Genomic DNA, 15,574 nt, shown 5'->3' on the forward strand with positions numbered 1-15,574 from the left:
GAGGGTCATCCACCATGTTTATCCAGCCCTTTATGGGCTGCAGATTGGTTTCATAAATGCCAGGTCAGTCAGTTTGGACTTTAAATTGTTGATTCTGAGGAGTCAGTGATGGTTATCAGGAAGCTATGTTTGAGAGCGTGGCCATTTGCACATTGCCTCCAAGTTTGGGCTGTGCTGCTCCCAACCCCACTCCCCCACGCCAGTGCGCCTCACCCCGGCAGGGCAGGTGCCCAGCTGAGAGGTGGGGCTGACACTGTGTCCACGCTGGAACTGAAAATGTGAAGACACCCATCCAACATCGGGTCACAGGTCCTCTGGGAATCATTTGTAGAGGTATTGAGATGCACTTTTGCTTGGATTAGACCATTGCAAGAGAGGCTTGGGTGACATTTTCCTTTAATCCCATTTAAGGGGAAGGAAAGCCACATAGAAATGACAGGGCAATTGGTGTGCTATTCAGAATAATGACAAGTCGAAGGCGAAACACTCGTCTAGGCTCAAATCAAGCAGGTTGGTTCACCATACAGGAATGGCACCTGCCTTTGCCGTGTTCAGCCCTAGAGGGAAGACAGTGCTGTGTTCAACCCTGACCTGTAAAGCGTGAGAGGTGATTGGTGAAGAGGGCTGGTGTTTACGGAACTCTTTTCAGGTTGCTACTACTTGTGCTTGTGTAGGGCTACTAGCAAATACGGGAGACATGGGTGAAGTCCACCAGTACTAGTCATCGACCACACTTCTCAGCGAGCTCGGGGAAGCTCTCTGTTTCCCCCTAATTACAGTGAAGTTCCACGTAGGTTATATAATAGCAATACCACGTGTTTGGTATTATTCTCTTCCAGTTATCATTTTTATAATGCCGACTGTGAAACATTTTCACATTTAGTATCCCATCTGACTCCCCCAACTCTGACCAGTGAGCATGGCCCTCCAAATTTTATGGGTGAGGAAACAGAATCAGAGACAGTCAATAAAAATGCCAGTTCACTCATAGAGAAGGCACAGAGAATGTGCCAGGCACTATCCAAAGTGTTGTAAATACTAAGATTTATTGAGTCTTCACAACAACCTTGTGAGTTGGGTACTATTATTATTCTTTTTTTATAGATGAGGTTAAGTCAGGCTCAGAGAGGTTAATGATTTGCCATGCATGGGTCACCCAGCTAGTGAAACACACAGAGAGAATAGGAACAGAGGTAGACAGGTTCTAGAGCTCTACAGCCTCTTGTCGGCTTGTGCCAAGTCACAGAGCTGGGAAGAGGCAAAACTGCAGAGCTTGGCTGCCCTTCCAACCCTGCCCTCCACTTTGTAGTAATAGCTCACATATCTGAGGGTTTAACATGGGCCCCTTCTACTCACTTTACTTCTGTTACTTTACTTAAGCCTCCCCACTTTGCAAGTGAGAAAACTGAAGCATAGAGGTAAAGTGACTTGCCCGCGGTGACAAAGGGAGTAAGTGGCAGAGAAAGGATTTGAACCCAGGCAGTCTGGACCTCAAGCCCATAGCCCCCACTAACAGCCTGTCCTCTTGGGTACTCCCCCCCCATAGAGTTTTCCATTGTTCTCCCTGGTGTTCAGAGTCATGGGTAAGTTTCCGTCCGGGCAAAGTCTAAGGGGTTTCCGGTCACTGCTGGCTTTCTGTTGACTTTGCTGAACTGTTTGCTGTATGGGGACAGAAGCTGCCCGCCGTGCTCCTTGTGCAGACCTTTCATGGACCTAGTATCCCAGCAGAAAACTCCATCACAGACTGAAAATGAAGACATCTGGGCTGCTGGCTTGGAGGGCCTCAGCAGAGCTGATTCTTCTCTGTGCTGCTCTGGGTTCTCTCGGTTTGCCTGGCTCCAGGTAAGTGACGGTTACAAATGATTCCCCAATCAATAATGTGACAGGGACTATAAAGCCACATAATGCTGACCGCCTCTTTGTTGTGCACCTATTGAATAAGGAACATCTCTCGAAGCAATTTGCATGCATTTGATAAAATAATATCAACAACTGTCTTCAAATTATTGTGGAACCAAGCATCTGACTTCAACAAAAGTTCCCAGAAGAAACTGACATGTTTAAATGTATTTTGTCACGCTGAGAAGAATAGGATACTTGTTCTGTGTTCTGAACAAAGGCCCGGTGTGATTCTTTATGCAAAAGAAGGTTTGTTATGTATGGAAAAAAAGAGCCAATTCATGTCAATGATTTTAATTTATGAGAGGGACCCACTGTACCTGCTCATCAACCCAAATTCTTTGGGTTCTCAGGTGCTCTTGCTCGCTCACTGGCTCTCCCCCCGCTTCCACAATCGGTATGTTGCCAGCAGATAAATGCTAACTGATTTATTTCATCATGTTTCGTATTGTTAATAGGATATAAAACAGGCGAAAGAAAATACCTGAGTGGAAGCTCAAACTTGGGCTCCAGTGAAGGAAGTGCCAGTGACTTGGCAATGGGGGGATCCTCCCTGTACATGATCCTCACCAACCACAAATGCTGAAACACTCAGGTATCCCAGCAACCCTCTGGGAAGCAACCTTGTGAGCAACCCCCTGAGAAGGACTATTAGTGCCATTCCTTTTGTTCATTCCATAAATGCTGTCTGAGCACAACCTCCCACTTAATGTGAGGAGCACTAATACCCATTGGACATGCGCCTTGGTCTCAGCTCTGCTGAGCACTCGGCTGCCATGGCAGTATTCACTACACACTGGGCACTCAACAAATAATAGCTATTATGATTATCAAGAATCTCAACTTGGCCCCAAGCTGCCAAGTCCTTCTTTATCTCTTACTCACGCTATGTAGAATAGCAAAATGATCCTCAAAGAGCAGAAGAGATTCACTCATGTTTCATCAGTCTCAAAACCCATACCTGGATCCAGGTTTGGTGCTCCGGCCTCTCCCCATGATTTCCAGTCCTGAACACAGCATGGCTTTGAACTCCATGCTTGGAGTGGAAGAACAGTCTTCGGTTCTGAAACAGGAGAAGCTGAGACCTCCCTCCTGTTAGCTGAGAAAGGTTTTTGTCTTTAGTTCTTCTTATAATCAAGTCAGATGAAATCATCACATTTTCATAAGACTGGTTGTTTATTTATTGCCCCTCTGGGCCAGGCACTTAGATACATTAGCTCTAATCCCTCACAGCTATTTGAGGTAAGTGCTACTGTTTACAGTTTTACAGAGAGGGAAACTAAGATTGAGAGATAATGGAACTCACAAGGCTACTCACTTCATCTGGAAGAGAATATGGATTCAAATCCAAGTTTTTCTCTGGTTCCAGAGCTCCTGAGTATCCCTGCACCATCCTGCCTCTCACATGCCTAATCCCCTCTCGGGCTGCATGGTGTATCTGACTTGCTGGGCCCCTGTGCTGTTTTTCTATCTCTGGGCCACACATTTGCTACCTTGAGATGTTGCTTTAAATTTCATGTCTACAACCGCCGCTGCCAGAGAGAGGAGAAATTGAAAATCTGCCACCCAGAAGCTGCCCCTTCTAGCAAAGAGGAAGGATGCTGGTTGCGGAGGGGATGTAGCTGCGTAACAAATTGTGTGTGACAAGAAAGTTGTTGTGTCAGGGCATTTCTACAGAAAGCCAAAATATATTGACACACCCCATCTATATAAGCTGATAGCTTGCAATTTACTACTGACCTAATCCTGCCTTACTTGATGGATCCACCTTTATTTTGATCAGAGACTCCTGTTAGAAAGAGAGGAGACAGGGACCCTGTGAAATATGTCCTGATGTTGGCTGCAGCGTTCTATACACCTTGAGGAAAGGTGCATCCCTGCCATTCCTTCTGTAGAGGGATATGTTCCAAGGGCTTCTAGAAGGGTGTTTATTGTAACATTATTTGCAATTGCCAAACACTGGGCAAATGTAAATGTCCTTCAAAAAAAAAAAAAGAATAAATCGAATGAAATTTATGTCCTTTGATGGAACATCTAGGTAAAAGAAATGAACTAGATCTCTTTATGAATCAACAAGTATTGGGCTCAGACATAGAGTGTTGACTGACAGAAGCAGCTTGCACAATAATATGCACAGTATGAGTAAAGCACACAAAAGCAGTGCTTTTATTGTGCATATGTATATATATGTAAAAAATATTTAAAGGACTCAAGGGATACATTTAAATTCCTGACAATAGTTCCTTCTGAAAAGGAGGAGAAGGAAATGGAATTGCGGTTGGTATCACATGCAGATACGAAATGTATAGGGTTATTTTTTTACTTAAAAAATAAAAGACTAGGGGCGCCTGGTGGCGCAGTCGGTTGAGCGTCGGTCATGATCTCAGGGTCGTAGGATGGAGCCCCACATCAGGCTCCGTGCTCAGTGTGGAGTCTGCCTGGGATTCTCCCTCTCTCTCCCTCTGCCCATCCTCTGCTCATGGTCTTGCTTTCTCTCAAATAAATAAATAAATAAATAAGACTTGAAGGTAATACACCAAAATGTTAATAATTGGCGATCCTGGGTCGTGAGTACGTGAGTGTTTATTATTTTACTTTCTGTACTTCTCTGGGCATGTTTAAGTTTTCAACATTAAAAACATACCTTTTGAATGACAGTCAATTCAGCTGGTCCAAAGGTCCATCTGGTTTGTTTCTATAAAAATCCCTAGGTGTGAAAGGAACGTGCTGTATCCCTACACAGAGGCAAGGATTTACAGATAAAACTTAATGCCAGCCTTTCTTTCAGATTTGCATTTTGTAGTACTAATTAACCACACGCATCTTAACCCATGTAATTGACAAACATACTATTTATGCAGCTGATTACTTCATTATCTTGCCACCTCCATAATGCAAATGGGGTGCAAAAATGAGAGATCTGGTGGCTATCACCACTTTTTAACCAAGTTCCTTCTGTAAACGATCATCTTACCTATTAGCAGGGTTTCAAATCTTAGAGAGGAAAATAATTGTGACTCTTAAAAGTGTGTGTGTTTGCATTACTTATCCACTCAGTCTCAACTGTGGCCCAGAATTGGGTTGATAGTTGCTGAAAACACAATGTAACTGCTTCTGAGTTGAAACAGGAAGAGGGTACCCTGCTGAGCTGTCAAATATATACTTAGGAGAAGCCGAATCACAGACAATATTGTTTTGTCAAACCGGGGCAAATTAGTAGATAAGAGCACATTCTGAGCCCCCCCACTGGTATGCAGCATCCTGCCTCAAGTAACCATTTTAAAGCATCCACCTGTGGTTTCCAGGAGAGTCTTTGACCTTTCGTTAAAGATCCAACTTTACTAGGCAATTGATTTTTGCTGGTCTCTGGGGCAGTTGTGGAGATGAATTTCACTGTAGTTAATATTATCCTCTTTTTGGGACTTTTGCCAAGTGAGAATGTATTGTTAATGACCTTGTCTGGAGTGATGTACTATGTATTTGAGTCGGTGGAAACTATGTGATGCTCTCCCTAATGATTCAATCTCGGACACGGGGATGAAAGAAACTTTGCATAGAGAAGGAGGGCGCCAGTGGTGTAAGGGCTGGCCTGGTTCCCCTGCGGCAGCATGGGGGAATGGTTACAGAGGCTCTAGAGTTAAACAGACCTCAGCTCAGACCCCAAGACCACCGCATACCAGCTATGTGGCTCTCGGGCATTTCCCTCATCTGTCCAAGTGGCAATGTCTTCTCACATTGCTGTGAGGACTCTAGTATGGGTTCCATCCCACGACCTCTCACAGGGCTTGACATGTCCTGGGTGCTCAGCAAATCTGTTTTCTTTCTCATCTCTTGTGCCTTGAAAAGGAACACAGATTATAAGGGATCTTACACTGTTGTATGCTCTTTCCAGTGGAAGAAAAGTGAAATCATAATACACCCATCATGTTACGTGTGGGGAAATGGGAGGCCCAGACAGATTCACTGACATGTTCATTTATTCACCCTTCTACTGAATGTCCCACCGAGTGCCAGCAACTCAACAAAAAGTGTTGCCTTACTTTCTAGACATATTTCAGGTCTCATGTCGCTTGACTGTTTTGCAGATGTGACCCTGTCTGCCTCCCTCCACCACCCCCGCCCCCCGGCCTCACTGACATCCCCACTCACTGCTCTGTGCTGCCCGTGCTCAGGACTGCCAGGGCACCAGTCTTTCTTGGTCTGCTGGGGGTGTTGATGTTCCCCGAGTACTTATCTCTGGCCTGCCCCTCCTCTCAAGAACGGTCTTACCCTCTGCCATAGCTTTGCATGATCAGATCTGTATATCTGGTGAAAAATCTCTCTTCTGAGTACGAAACCCACATGGGAACTAATTGCTGAATATTCTACATAGGTGTTCCATGAGCACCTGGAACTCAGCATGTCCCAACCGCATCTTCCCCAACAAGCTCTTTTGCTCCTGTGTTCCCCCCTCATGCACACAGACTGGAAACAAGCTATCCATTCCACCTGAGCAGTGCCTCATATACCTGTCCTCTCCATGTGCTCTCCCCTAGACCTGCCAGAGTTCAAGTTCACATCACTCCTCGGTGCTACTGCAGGAGCCTCCTGCCTGCTTGTCCTACGTCCAGGCTCTCCCTACCCCTGCCCGTCTCCACACTATAGCCCCCAAAGCAAAGCTCTGGCCACGGAGCCTGTGTACTTAAAAACCTTGCCTACTGGATAAAGTCCCAAACAGTTAAGACATGAGATGTGTTTCTCTTTTCCTATCCTAAGACAAACTGTGAGTTCCAGAAGGCAGAACCTGTGTTCTATATTTCACTATATCCCCTATAGCACAGTACCCTGAATGTTGTTGCTTCTCAGCAAATGTTTCATGGACTCTTAATAGGAGAGGATGCCTTATAGACCATCAAGTCCAGAGGCATCTGGGTAGCTCAGTCGGTTAAGCATCTGAATCTTGATTTTGGCTCAGGTCATGATCTCAGGGTCCTGAGATTAAGCCTGGCATCAGGCCCTGTGCTGGATGACCTGCTTAAGATTCTCTCTCTCTCTCTCTCCCCCTCCGCCCCTCCCTCTCCTCTCTTCCTAAAAAAAAAAAAAATAATAATAATCCAGTCCAAACTCTCTTTTCCCAGGGCATAACACAGAGGCCCACGGCGGGGGGGGGGGGGGGGGGGGGGTTGTTTAAAGTCCTGTATCCAGCTGTGGTTGTATTCCCTGCGTATCTATAGCAGTTTAGAGTTTATAAAGTGTTTACATGTACTTTCTTAGTTAATCCTAGAAAGAACCTTGTGAGGTAGGTCTGATTCTCCCATTATATAGAAAAGTGAAACTCACACAGGTGGAAAAAGCAGACCAAGATCCCCCAGCTGCTGATGGACTGTCTTCTGCTCTGAGTTCAGTACTCTTTCGACCATAGGTAGCCCAACTGTAAGGCACTTATGGGTGTCAGTAACTGTTCGCTGGGTGCATTAACCTATACTTGAATGATAAACTAATAGCCTCACACAATTGAGCAAATATATATTTATTGAATGGTGGGTAAGTGGTGGTATGTATACTTAATCCTCTTCTGACACTTGCCTCTGTCCTCTCATGATGACCCTTTAGAGGTGAAAGGCCATACTCTCTTGAGTCGAACACAGTCAATGTGAGCCTTGCCAAGAGCAGACAGACGCGGAGTGTGGGTGTCATGCCGATGTCTGTTGATTGTGAAATGTCCAGCTGGTCCTCCTGGACCACGTGTGATCCCTGTCAGAAGAAAAGGGTAAGTACTCGGACCTTGGGTGAGTTCTAAGCTTCCAGAAGCCCTCTCAGCAAGATTGGCTGAGGCAGTGCTGACAGTCCCTGGCACATAGTAGGACCTCGATAAATGTTGGCTTATTTAATGAATGAATTCTTTTCCTCTGTGCTGCCAAGTAGTCGATCCTTTCTTTGGCCTTCCAGTTATTCTCCTAGCATATCTCTCCTTGCTCATGTTAACAGCTTCCTGATCGGACTTCCTGCCTCCAACGTTGCTCTTCCAATCCATCTTTGTGGTGCAAGCAGGGAAACTATCAAAAATGCACGTCTGGCTTGTCTTTTCCCAGCTTGGAATCATCCGAAGTCCACACGTGGCCCTTAGGCTCAAATCCAGACTCATGGCATTCAAGGCCCCCCATGACACGGACCTGGCCGATGTCTCCATAAAACATGCCCACTCCAGCACACAGAACACTTGTCTCTCTCTGACCATTTCTCATTCTCTCTCTGCCTTTATTCATGCTGTTTTCTCAGGCTGGAGTGACCTTTCACACTTCCATCACTGGCCAACACCTACTCATGATTTGAAACTCTGCTTATAAGCCACCTCTTTTGAGCTCTTCCTTGACTTCTCAGCCCAGTTAGATGGGCAACCTTCCATGAGCCATAATAGCTCCCTGCTCTTCCTGTCACTCTTCCTTAATTATTTACCTTTCCATGAAATGGCGAGCTGTTGAAGGTTTATTCAATTCCATATCTTCAGTGTAGTCCAGTTTCTAGAACATAATAGGAGTTCCATAAATATGTGCTGTTTGATCTCATGATATTTTCTGACCCTTCTATAAGGAAGGGAAGACCCCTGTGACACTTTCCATGAGGCAGGTGGGTAAACAGAGACTCAAAGCAGGTGCTTTATCAGGTTCACCTGGTAGCAAGTAACAACAGGCCTTGACCTCAGGCTTCTGGCTTCTTGTCTAGTGTTCTCCCACAAAAAAACACATGGTCTCTTCAGGATTCGTCCTTCAGGTTCTCTTGTCTTAAGAGGGCTGTTCCAGGATCCCAGCTCTGAGCAGAGCAGACGTGTCAGAGAAAAGAGAATGGCTGCCATTTCCCCAACTCCTTGGGACATCAAAGCAGCCATTGGCTAAGACCCTAATGAGGCTGTAAAAGTGGGCCCAGGATATTTACACGGGTAACTGGATCTTTGTGGAGAGCCACGCGGGATTATTCAGTTCCCAAAGTGGGCTTTATTGCTGAAGTTATCAACATCGATCCAATTATCTGTGGAATTGCTTCATCTGCACCATAAAGCGGGATGACTCAGCATCAGCCAGCCAGCCAGCCAGCTGGAGCTCTTCACTCAGAGTTCACTATGCTCTTGCCCTCACTGGGTGTCATCACTCTCAGCAGGGTCACTGGCTGGGGCTTTATCAAAACCTTTCCACCGGAATTGCGAGATATCTCTCTTCCATCATTTCCACACTCCTCAAACCCATTTTGTCTTTGGAGCCTGGGGCTGGCCTTCCAGCAGTCTTCTTTGCAGACCTCATCTCTGCCCTGTCAGCCTCTGCCTTCCAGGAAGAAAGACCCTCTGGAAATGCAAAGGAGCATGGGCGAGTGATTGTCTGTATTTTGCTGGGTGGTGTAGGGTAGATTTCCAGATGCCATACAAGTAATAACTATGGTTGGTTAACATGGCATTCTTCAGAGGGGCTGCTCTCCTGGTTTGTATCCTTTTGTTGCACCAAACTCTTACCTACAACTAAGATTTGGAAGCCGTCAACTCTGATCACTCCCCGCCACCCCCCCCATAATTGTTTCTCATTGCCTCATAGTAAAATACTAAATCTAACCTAACTGAGGCTTGGGAGGCCCTGCATTACCTGCCCCCGGGCTATATCTCCCTCCAGCTCTGGCCATCTGCCCTCTTATACTCTTCTCTCCAGCCATGATGAATTTCTTTTTGTTTTCTGGAACGAGGCACACTCTAATCTCTCAGGTTTGGTCTAGCAATTTTCTCTACCCAGATTACTCTTCTCTACCCTCCTCACACCACTTCTTCCTGTTTGCCTGACAGCTCTACTCATCTTTCGGGTCTCAGCTTAGCTGTGACTTCACCATCTCCTGAGTTTGCATCGGGGATGCCCCATCAACTTACAGAGCGACTCTGTCCTTCCTCAATCACGGCGGCCACCACACCTTGTAGTCACTGCCTGGTGCTTACCATCACTACCACTGTCATCTGCGATGACCTCCTTGAGGGCAGGCTAGATGGCAGGACTATGATTAAACACAAACAAATAAGCAGTTATGGAGTGAATTAGTCGCAGGAATGAAAGGTAGAGCATAGGGAATATAGTCAATGGTATTGTAATAGTATTGGATGGTGATTGATGGTAGCTACACTTGTGATGAGCATAACATAATGTACAGAGTTGTGGAATCACTATGTTACACACTTACGGACCACGGACCAATGAGTAACATTGTCAACTATACTACAATTAAAAAAAAAAGGCAAGCATAAACACCTACCTTTTTCAACATTGGGTGGCTCAATTAATGTTCTGGAAATTCAGTATTTTTGGAATAAACAAACAGGAAGTTAGAGGAATATTGACTGCTAAAAATTATAAATAATAATAAAGAAAAGTAAGTACAAGAAATTGTGTGCCAACTATGCACCAGACAACATAATGAGATTTCATATAGAAATCGTATATGTAATTGAAACTCCATAACCGTACATTTAGGTAATTCATTACCCTTATTTTGTAGATTAACAAATTGAGATTACAGAGGTAAAGTAACTTGCCAACATCACATAACTACAAAGTATCCGAGTCAGGTGTGCCTGCTTTTTCATTTATAAGATACAGAATAAACAAGAATACTTGAATCAGTGCATTGGAGTAATCAAGCTGAGCGATTGTGGTTTTGTGTTTTTGAACTGGCTACATCAGTCTACTTACCTTTTGACTCTGAAGCCCAGGCTTTTCTCACATTCAACAAATCTTTATTGATCACTGCAGCTGCAGACATCAAAGGCAAGCTCTCTGCCCTCAGAGAGCTCACAGTCTAGTTCAAACAGTCATGCAAACAGCCAATTGCAACATGGACCCTTGAGTGTATCCTCAGTTCCTGAGGTCCCTGAGGCTCTGCCCTTGGTTCACCTTGCTCCTCTTTGCCATAGTACAGACATGCCTGCTTGCTCCGGCCCTCTCAGTTCTATGGGGAACCGTGTAACTTCTCTGACAAGGAAGTTGAAGACTGTGTTACCAGCAGACCATGCAGAAGTCAAGTGCGATGCGAAGGCTTTGTGTGTGCACAGACAGGTATAAAGGGATGCAGGACTGGGAGGGGAAATCTAGCAAATGGGGTGATGACGCCTGATGGTGGGCGGACTGGCCATTATCTAGTGCTCAAGGTCAGAGTCATGTGTCAGACCGGGAGGCCTCCTTGATCTCTCTCTACATGTATTATTTCACAAAAACAGCCCTATAAAGTAGGTGTTAATATTATTTCCATTTAATGAGTTAGGAACTTGAGACTTGGGGAAGTTCTTGCTCAAGATCAGACAGCAGGTAAGTAGAGGAGCTGTGATTAGAAATTGGGGAATGCAAATTGCATTCGCTGACATGAAGGACACCAAAAGTATGCATGCTAGAATCAGTAATCCTGAGTCAAGGCTTCTTTTGACTTTGTGACCTAGGAGAAGTCACTTAACCTTTCTGTGTGTTGGTCCTCTCAACAGAAAATTGGAAGTGATGTGAATACCTTATAAGCATGCGCTAAGCATCAAGTGACACAATGGATATGAATGCTCTTTATAGACTGTGAGCCCTGCTGGCTCTCTCAGAGGCTTGGGACTCAGTATAACACAGAGAACCTACAACGGTTACATAGGATGGTTAGATCATTTATCTCTGAACAATTTTTGCAGAGGTAGTTCTTGACTTTTGCATTTCTGCATAACCAAGTACAACATAGCCCCTAAGGTGTGATATAGTCAGTAAAAATTTTTGATTAAGGGAAAGAAGGAGAAAAAGGACAGATGGATGGACAGAGGGCAGGAAGGAGCATACAAATAAATAATCATCTGCTGCGGAACAAAGTAAACACTTGTCTTTCCAACTCATTCATCTCATGAATTCAAGCAAACCTATGTCTCTCTATTTCTCCAAGTCTCCAGCAAAAATATGAGTATTTTAACCCAAATTATCTAGACGGGAGTTGCAGCTCTCTACATTCACTGTACCCATGTGGACTGTGCTTCGGGATTTTTCAAGAAAGAGTTAGAGATTTTTAGAGACATTTCCAGCGCTTATTGCAAATGCAGAATTCTATGTAATAAATCTGAAAGACTTTTACAGTGTGTCCATGGACTCATTATGGCCAGTGTTCCATGATTCTGACCAAAGCCATAATGGTTATTCAGGCAGCCTTTAGTTTAAGTGCCTTGTAAGAAACATTTGAAGACCAGATTGATATTCTTCTGCTTTTAATATTGGTTAAAAATGATCAGACACATCTAAGGAAAAAGGGTCACCTGTCTTACGGGCTTTATCTCCCAAAAATATACAAATAGGAGAGAGAGTCAAGTTGGGGGGGTGGGGGGTGGGAAGCATTTAAAGGAAGCAAAAGTGCTGCAGATCTTGAACATAGAGCCCAAATATTTTTAGAGTTTAAAAATAATCTAAATGGCTATGGTGTTGAAGGCAGTGCTGTTTAGTGGGAAGAATTTGTGATTAGAAAGTTACAGTTTCCAGTCCTGCTGCAAATATTTACCAGCCATGTGCATCTGGCCCACCGAAACACTTATAAGAGTAATAACATTTATCTAGCACTTACCATGAGCCACTGCTGTTCCATTTATTCATTTAAACCCCCAACGATCCCCGGAGGGTAGGTATGATGACCTCCCCATTTTACAGATGAGCAAATTGAGGCAAGGAGGTCAGGTAACCTGTGGAAGGTCACACAGCTAGCAGGACCCACCAAACCCACCTCCCCTTGCAGCCTCAGGGAAAGAAGTCTAAACTTCCCTCCTGTGAGCACCTACGATGCGCTCACACCATGTTCATTCCCCTCTTGGCAGCCACGTGACTATGGGTAACCCCCTTTCTCCCTCCAGGGAGGTGTGTAAACCGCAGACTTCTCTGCAACGGGGACAATGACTGTGGAGACCAGTCCGACGAAGCGAACTGTAGGAGGATTTATAAAAAATGTCAGCATGAAATGGACCAATACTGGGCAATTGGCCGTCTGGCCAGTGGGTAAGTTACCGTCCTCCCGTTGTGTAGGTGGGAAGGCACAGAATTGAATGTAAGTCTGGAGGAGAGGAAGGGGGCGGAGGATATTAACAGAGTTGCTGCTCCTTTCTTCCTTTCTGAACAGAGATTGTAGTGGAAGTGGATGCTTGTAGCTGCTCTCTGAAGAAGGCTCCAGGGAGCTCCAGGAGCACGTCCTGGGGACAGATAGAGGCCACACGGAGGGCCGGGTTAGGAACACTAGGGACGGAGCTGTGCATGGAGACCATACTGGCTTCACGCCAGGGCTGGGGGTGAGCATCTAACACCTGCTGTGTGACGTTAGCTGCTTTCTAAGCATTACCTCTGAATCCTACTGACAACTTGCAGGGGAGGTGTTTTGTGTGGTTTTTTCCCTAAGAATTATTTATTTATTTATTTATTTATTTTTTTTTTTTAAAGATTTTATTTATTTATTTGAGAGAGAGAGAATGAGAGAGAGCACATGAGAGGGGGGAGGGTCAGAGGGAGAAGCAGACTCCCTGCCGAGCAGGGAGCCCGATGTGGGACTCGATCCAGGGACTCCAGGATCATGACCTGAGCTGAAGGCAGTCGCTTAACCAACTGAGCCACGCAGGCGCCCCTATTTATTTATTTTAAAGAGAGAGAGTACATGTGGGGGAGAGGGGGAGAGAGAGAGGGAGAGAGAGAATCTTAAGCAGACTCCACTTGGAGCCCGATGCAGGGCTCGATCTCACGACCCTGAGATCATGACCTGAGCCAAAACTAAGAGTCAGACATTCAACTGACTGCGCCACCCAGGGGCCCTGACAACTTGCAGGGGAGGTTTTATCTCTTTCTATATCTCTAGGCCCAGCATGGGGTCTGGTCCAGAGCTTAGGCTCCTAGGTAGTTAGAAATGGATTTCCGAGATGGGTCTGCAGTCAGTTTGCATTTCAAGCTTCTGGGGACCTCTGAGTTGATCAGTGCTCTGGAGAGATCAGAGGAGCAAGGTCAGAAGGGACCAAACTAGCCTGGTGTTTGCCCTGCCTTCCTGCCACATTCTGTAGCTTCTTAGCCTCCAGGAGGAAGGGTGAGAGCCTTCCCTCACATGCACTAGAAATCATTGTATATGATGCAGTGTGGGGAGAACAGGAACCCTGAGTGGAGTTCACTTTCTTCCTAAACAAAAATCAAATCTCACTGCTTAAAGGTTGTCACTGGAGAGAGAGAGAGAGAGAGAGAGAGAGAGAGAGACTCCTCATACGGGGAACACCTGCTCTCAGGACCACCTTATAACCTAGTTATTAGAATTCCCACCTCTTCAATAAGGAAACTGAGGCCTGGAAAAGTTAAGAGAGTTCCTAGGGGTCACATGACTGAGACGGTAATGGAGTGGACATTCCAAGCCAGCAGTAGAGCCAGACTGGACCATGTAGGAGGGGACGGAGTGACAGCTCACTGGCTGTGGGACCTCGGGTGAGGCACATACATCTATGTGGGGCTTCGGTTTTGTCATCTGTAGATGGGAATCAATAATACCCTTCTCTCAAGTTCTATGAGGATCAAATAAGCTAATGTGATTGTAGCAGAGAAATGTGAGGCAGCTTGTGTGAGGGGAAGGCTGCGGGCTGGCAGTGAGACCTTGGGCAGGTCACTTACCCTCTGTGCCTTACTTTCCTCCTCTGTAAAATGGGCATCATCATCATCATCCCTATCTCTTAAGGATTAATCCTTATAAGGAGCCAAGATGTGTAAGTTGATTACAACTGCTGCCTCCACGAAGTAAGCACCACATTGTGCTGATTAAATAAAATAAATGTATAGACATTATTACGATACATGAAACTGTCACAGGAAAGAGAGCCTAAGACAATTCTGTTAGGACCAGAACCGAGGCCCGTGCACAGAGGCTGAGAGAAGACAGAGCTGGTCAGGAATGGAGGCCTGCCTTAGGAGGCAGTGAGAAATAAGGCTACAGACTGGATTTTCATCCCTTCTAACTAAACACAATGACATCTGCTGCCCCGGGTTTGGCAGGACACTTTATAGGGTGATCCATACGTAGCATCACCCACTGCTGTGTCTGTTTCTAGTTAGCCCCTCAATAAATGATAACTGTTCAGTATCTTGTGATGGAGATCCTACAGAATTTAAGAAGGAAACCACCACCCTCAAGGGCACTCAGTCTAGTGTGACAACAGATACACAAATAACATCAAACATTTATCACAGCCTGAGCCGTGTTTGAACACTTAATAAACATGGGCATATGTAATCCCCACAACACCTTGTGCTCATTTTACAGAGGAGGAGACCAAGGCACAGGGAGGGTAGCTGGTTTGCCTGAGGTCACATTACTAGGAAATGAAAGAACAGGGATTTGAACCAGGCGCCTGGCCCCAGGGTCCCTGTCCCTACCTCTTCTGCTAAACCATTCTCATAAGGTAACTGTACAAGTACAGAGAGGTGACTGCTTGGGGGGCAAGCATGGGGTCTTGGGAAGGTCTCTAGCTTAGCACAGCAAGTGCTGGTCGAGGCTTCCCATGACGCAACAACAGAGCTCAATCTTAAAAGACAAGTAAGAGATTAAACAGTGAGCAGCTGGAAGGGCATTCTGGGCACAGGGAACAGCACCTCGGCAACAGAGAAGGAGCAGAGCAGATTGGAGGAAGTAAAGCGTCTCCCAGTGGCTGGGACTA

The 15,574-nt window shown here is 45.6% G+C and overlaps 1 protein-coding gene across 1 annotated transcript in view; it reads left to right on the plus strand.

Moving 5' to 3' along the window:
* The first annotated feature begins 1,659 nt into the window (after positions 1–1,659).
* The window catches only part of C8B (complement C8 beta chain), a 36,813-nt gene continuing 22,898 nt past the window's right edge, over positions 1,660–15,574 (plus strand). Inside the window, exons 1-4 of the mRNA XM_036122831.2 lie at positions 1,660–1,842; positions 7,492–7,648; positions 10,817–10,958; positions 12,758–12,899. Coding sequence (XP_035978724.2) covers positions 1,751–1,842; positions 7,492–7,648; positions 10,817–10,958; positions 12,758–12,899 — 533 coding nt within the window. The 5' untranslated portion in view covers positions 1,660–1,750. The remainder of the gene's footprint in view (positions 1,843–7,491; positions 7,649–10,816; positions 10,959–12,757; positions 12,900–15,574) is intronic.

Source organism: Halichoerus grypus, chromosome 5, assembly GCF_964656455.1.
Source record: "Halichoerus grypus chromosome 5, mHalGry1.hap1.1, whole genome shotgun sequence".
NCBI classification, from domain to species: domain Eukaryota; kingdom Metazoa; phylum Chordata; class Mammalia; order Carnivora; family Phocidae; genus Halichoerus; species Halichoerus grypus.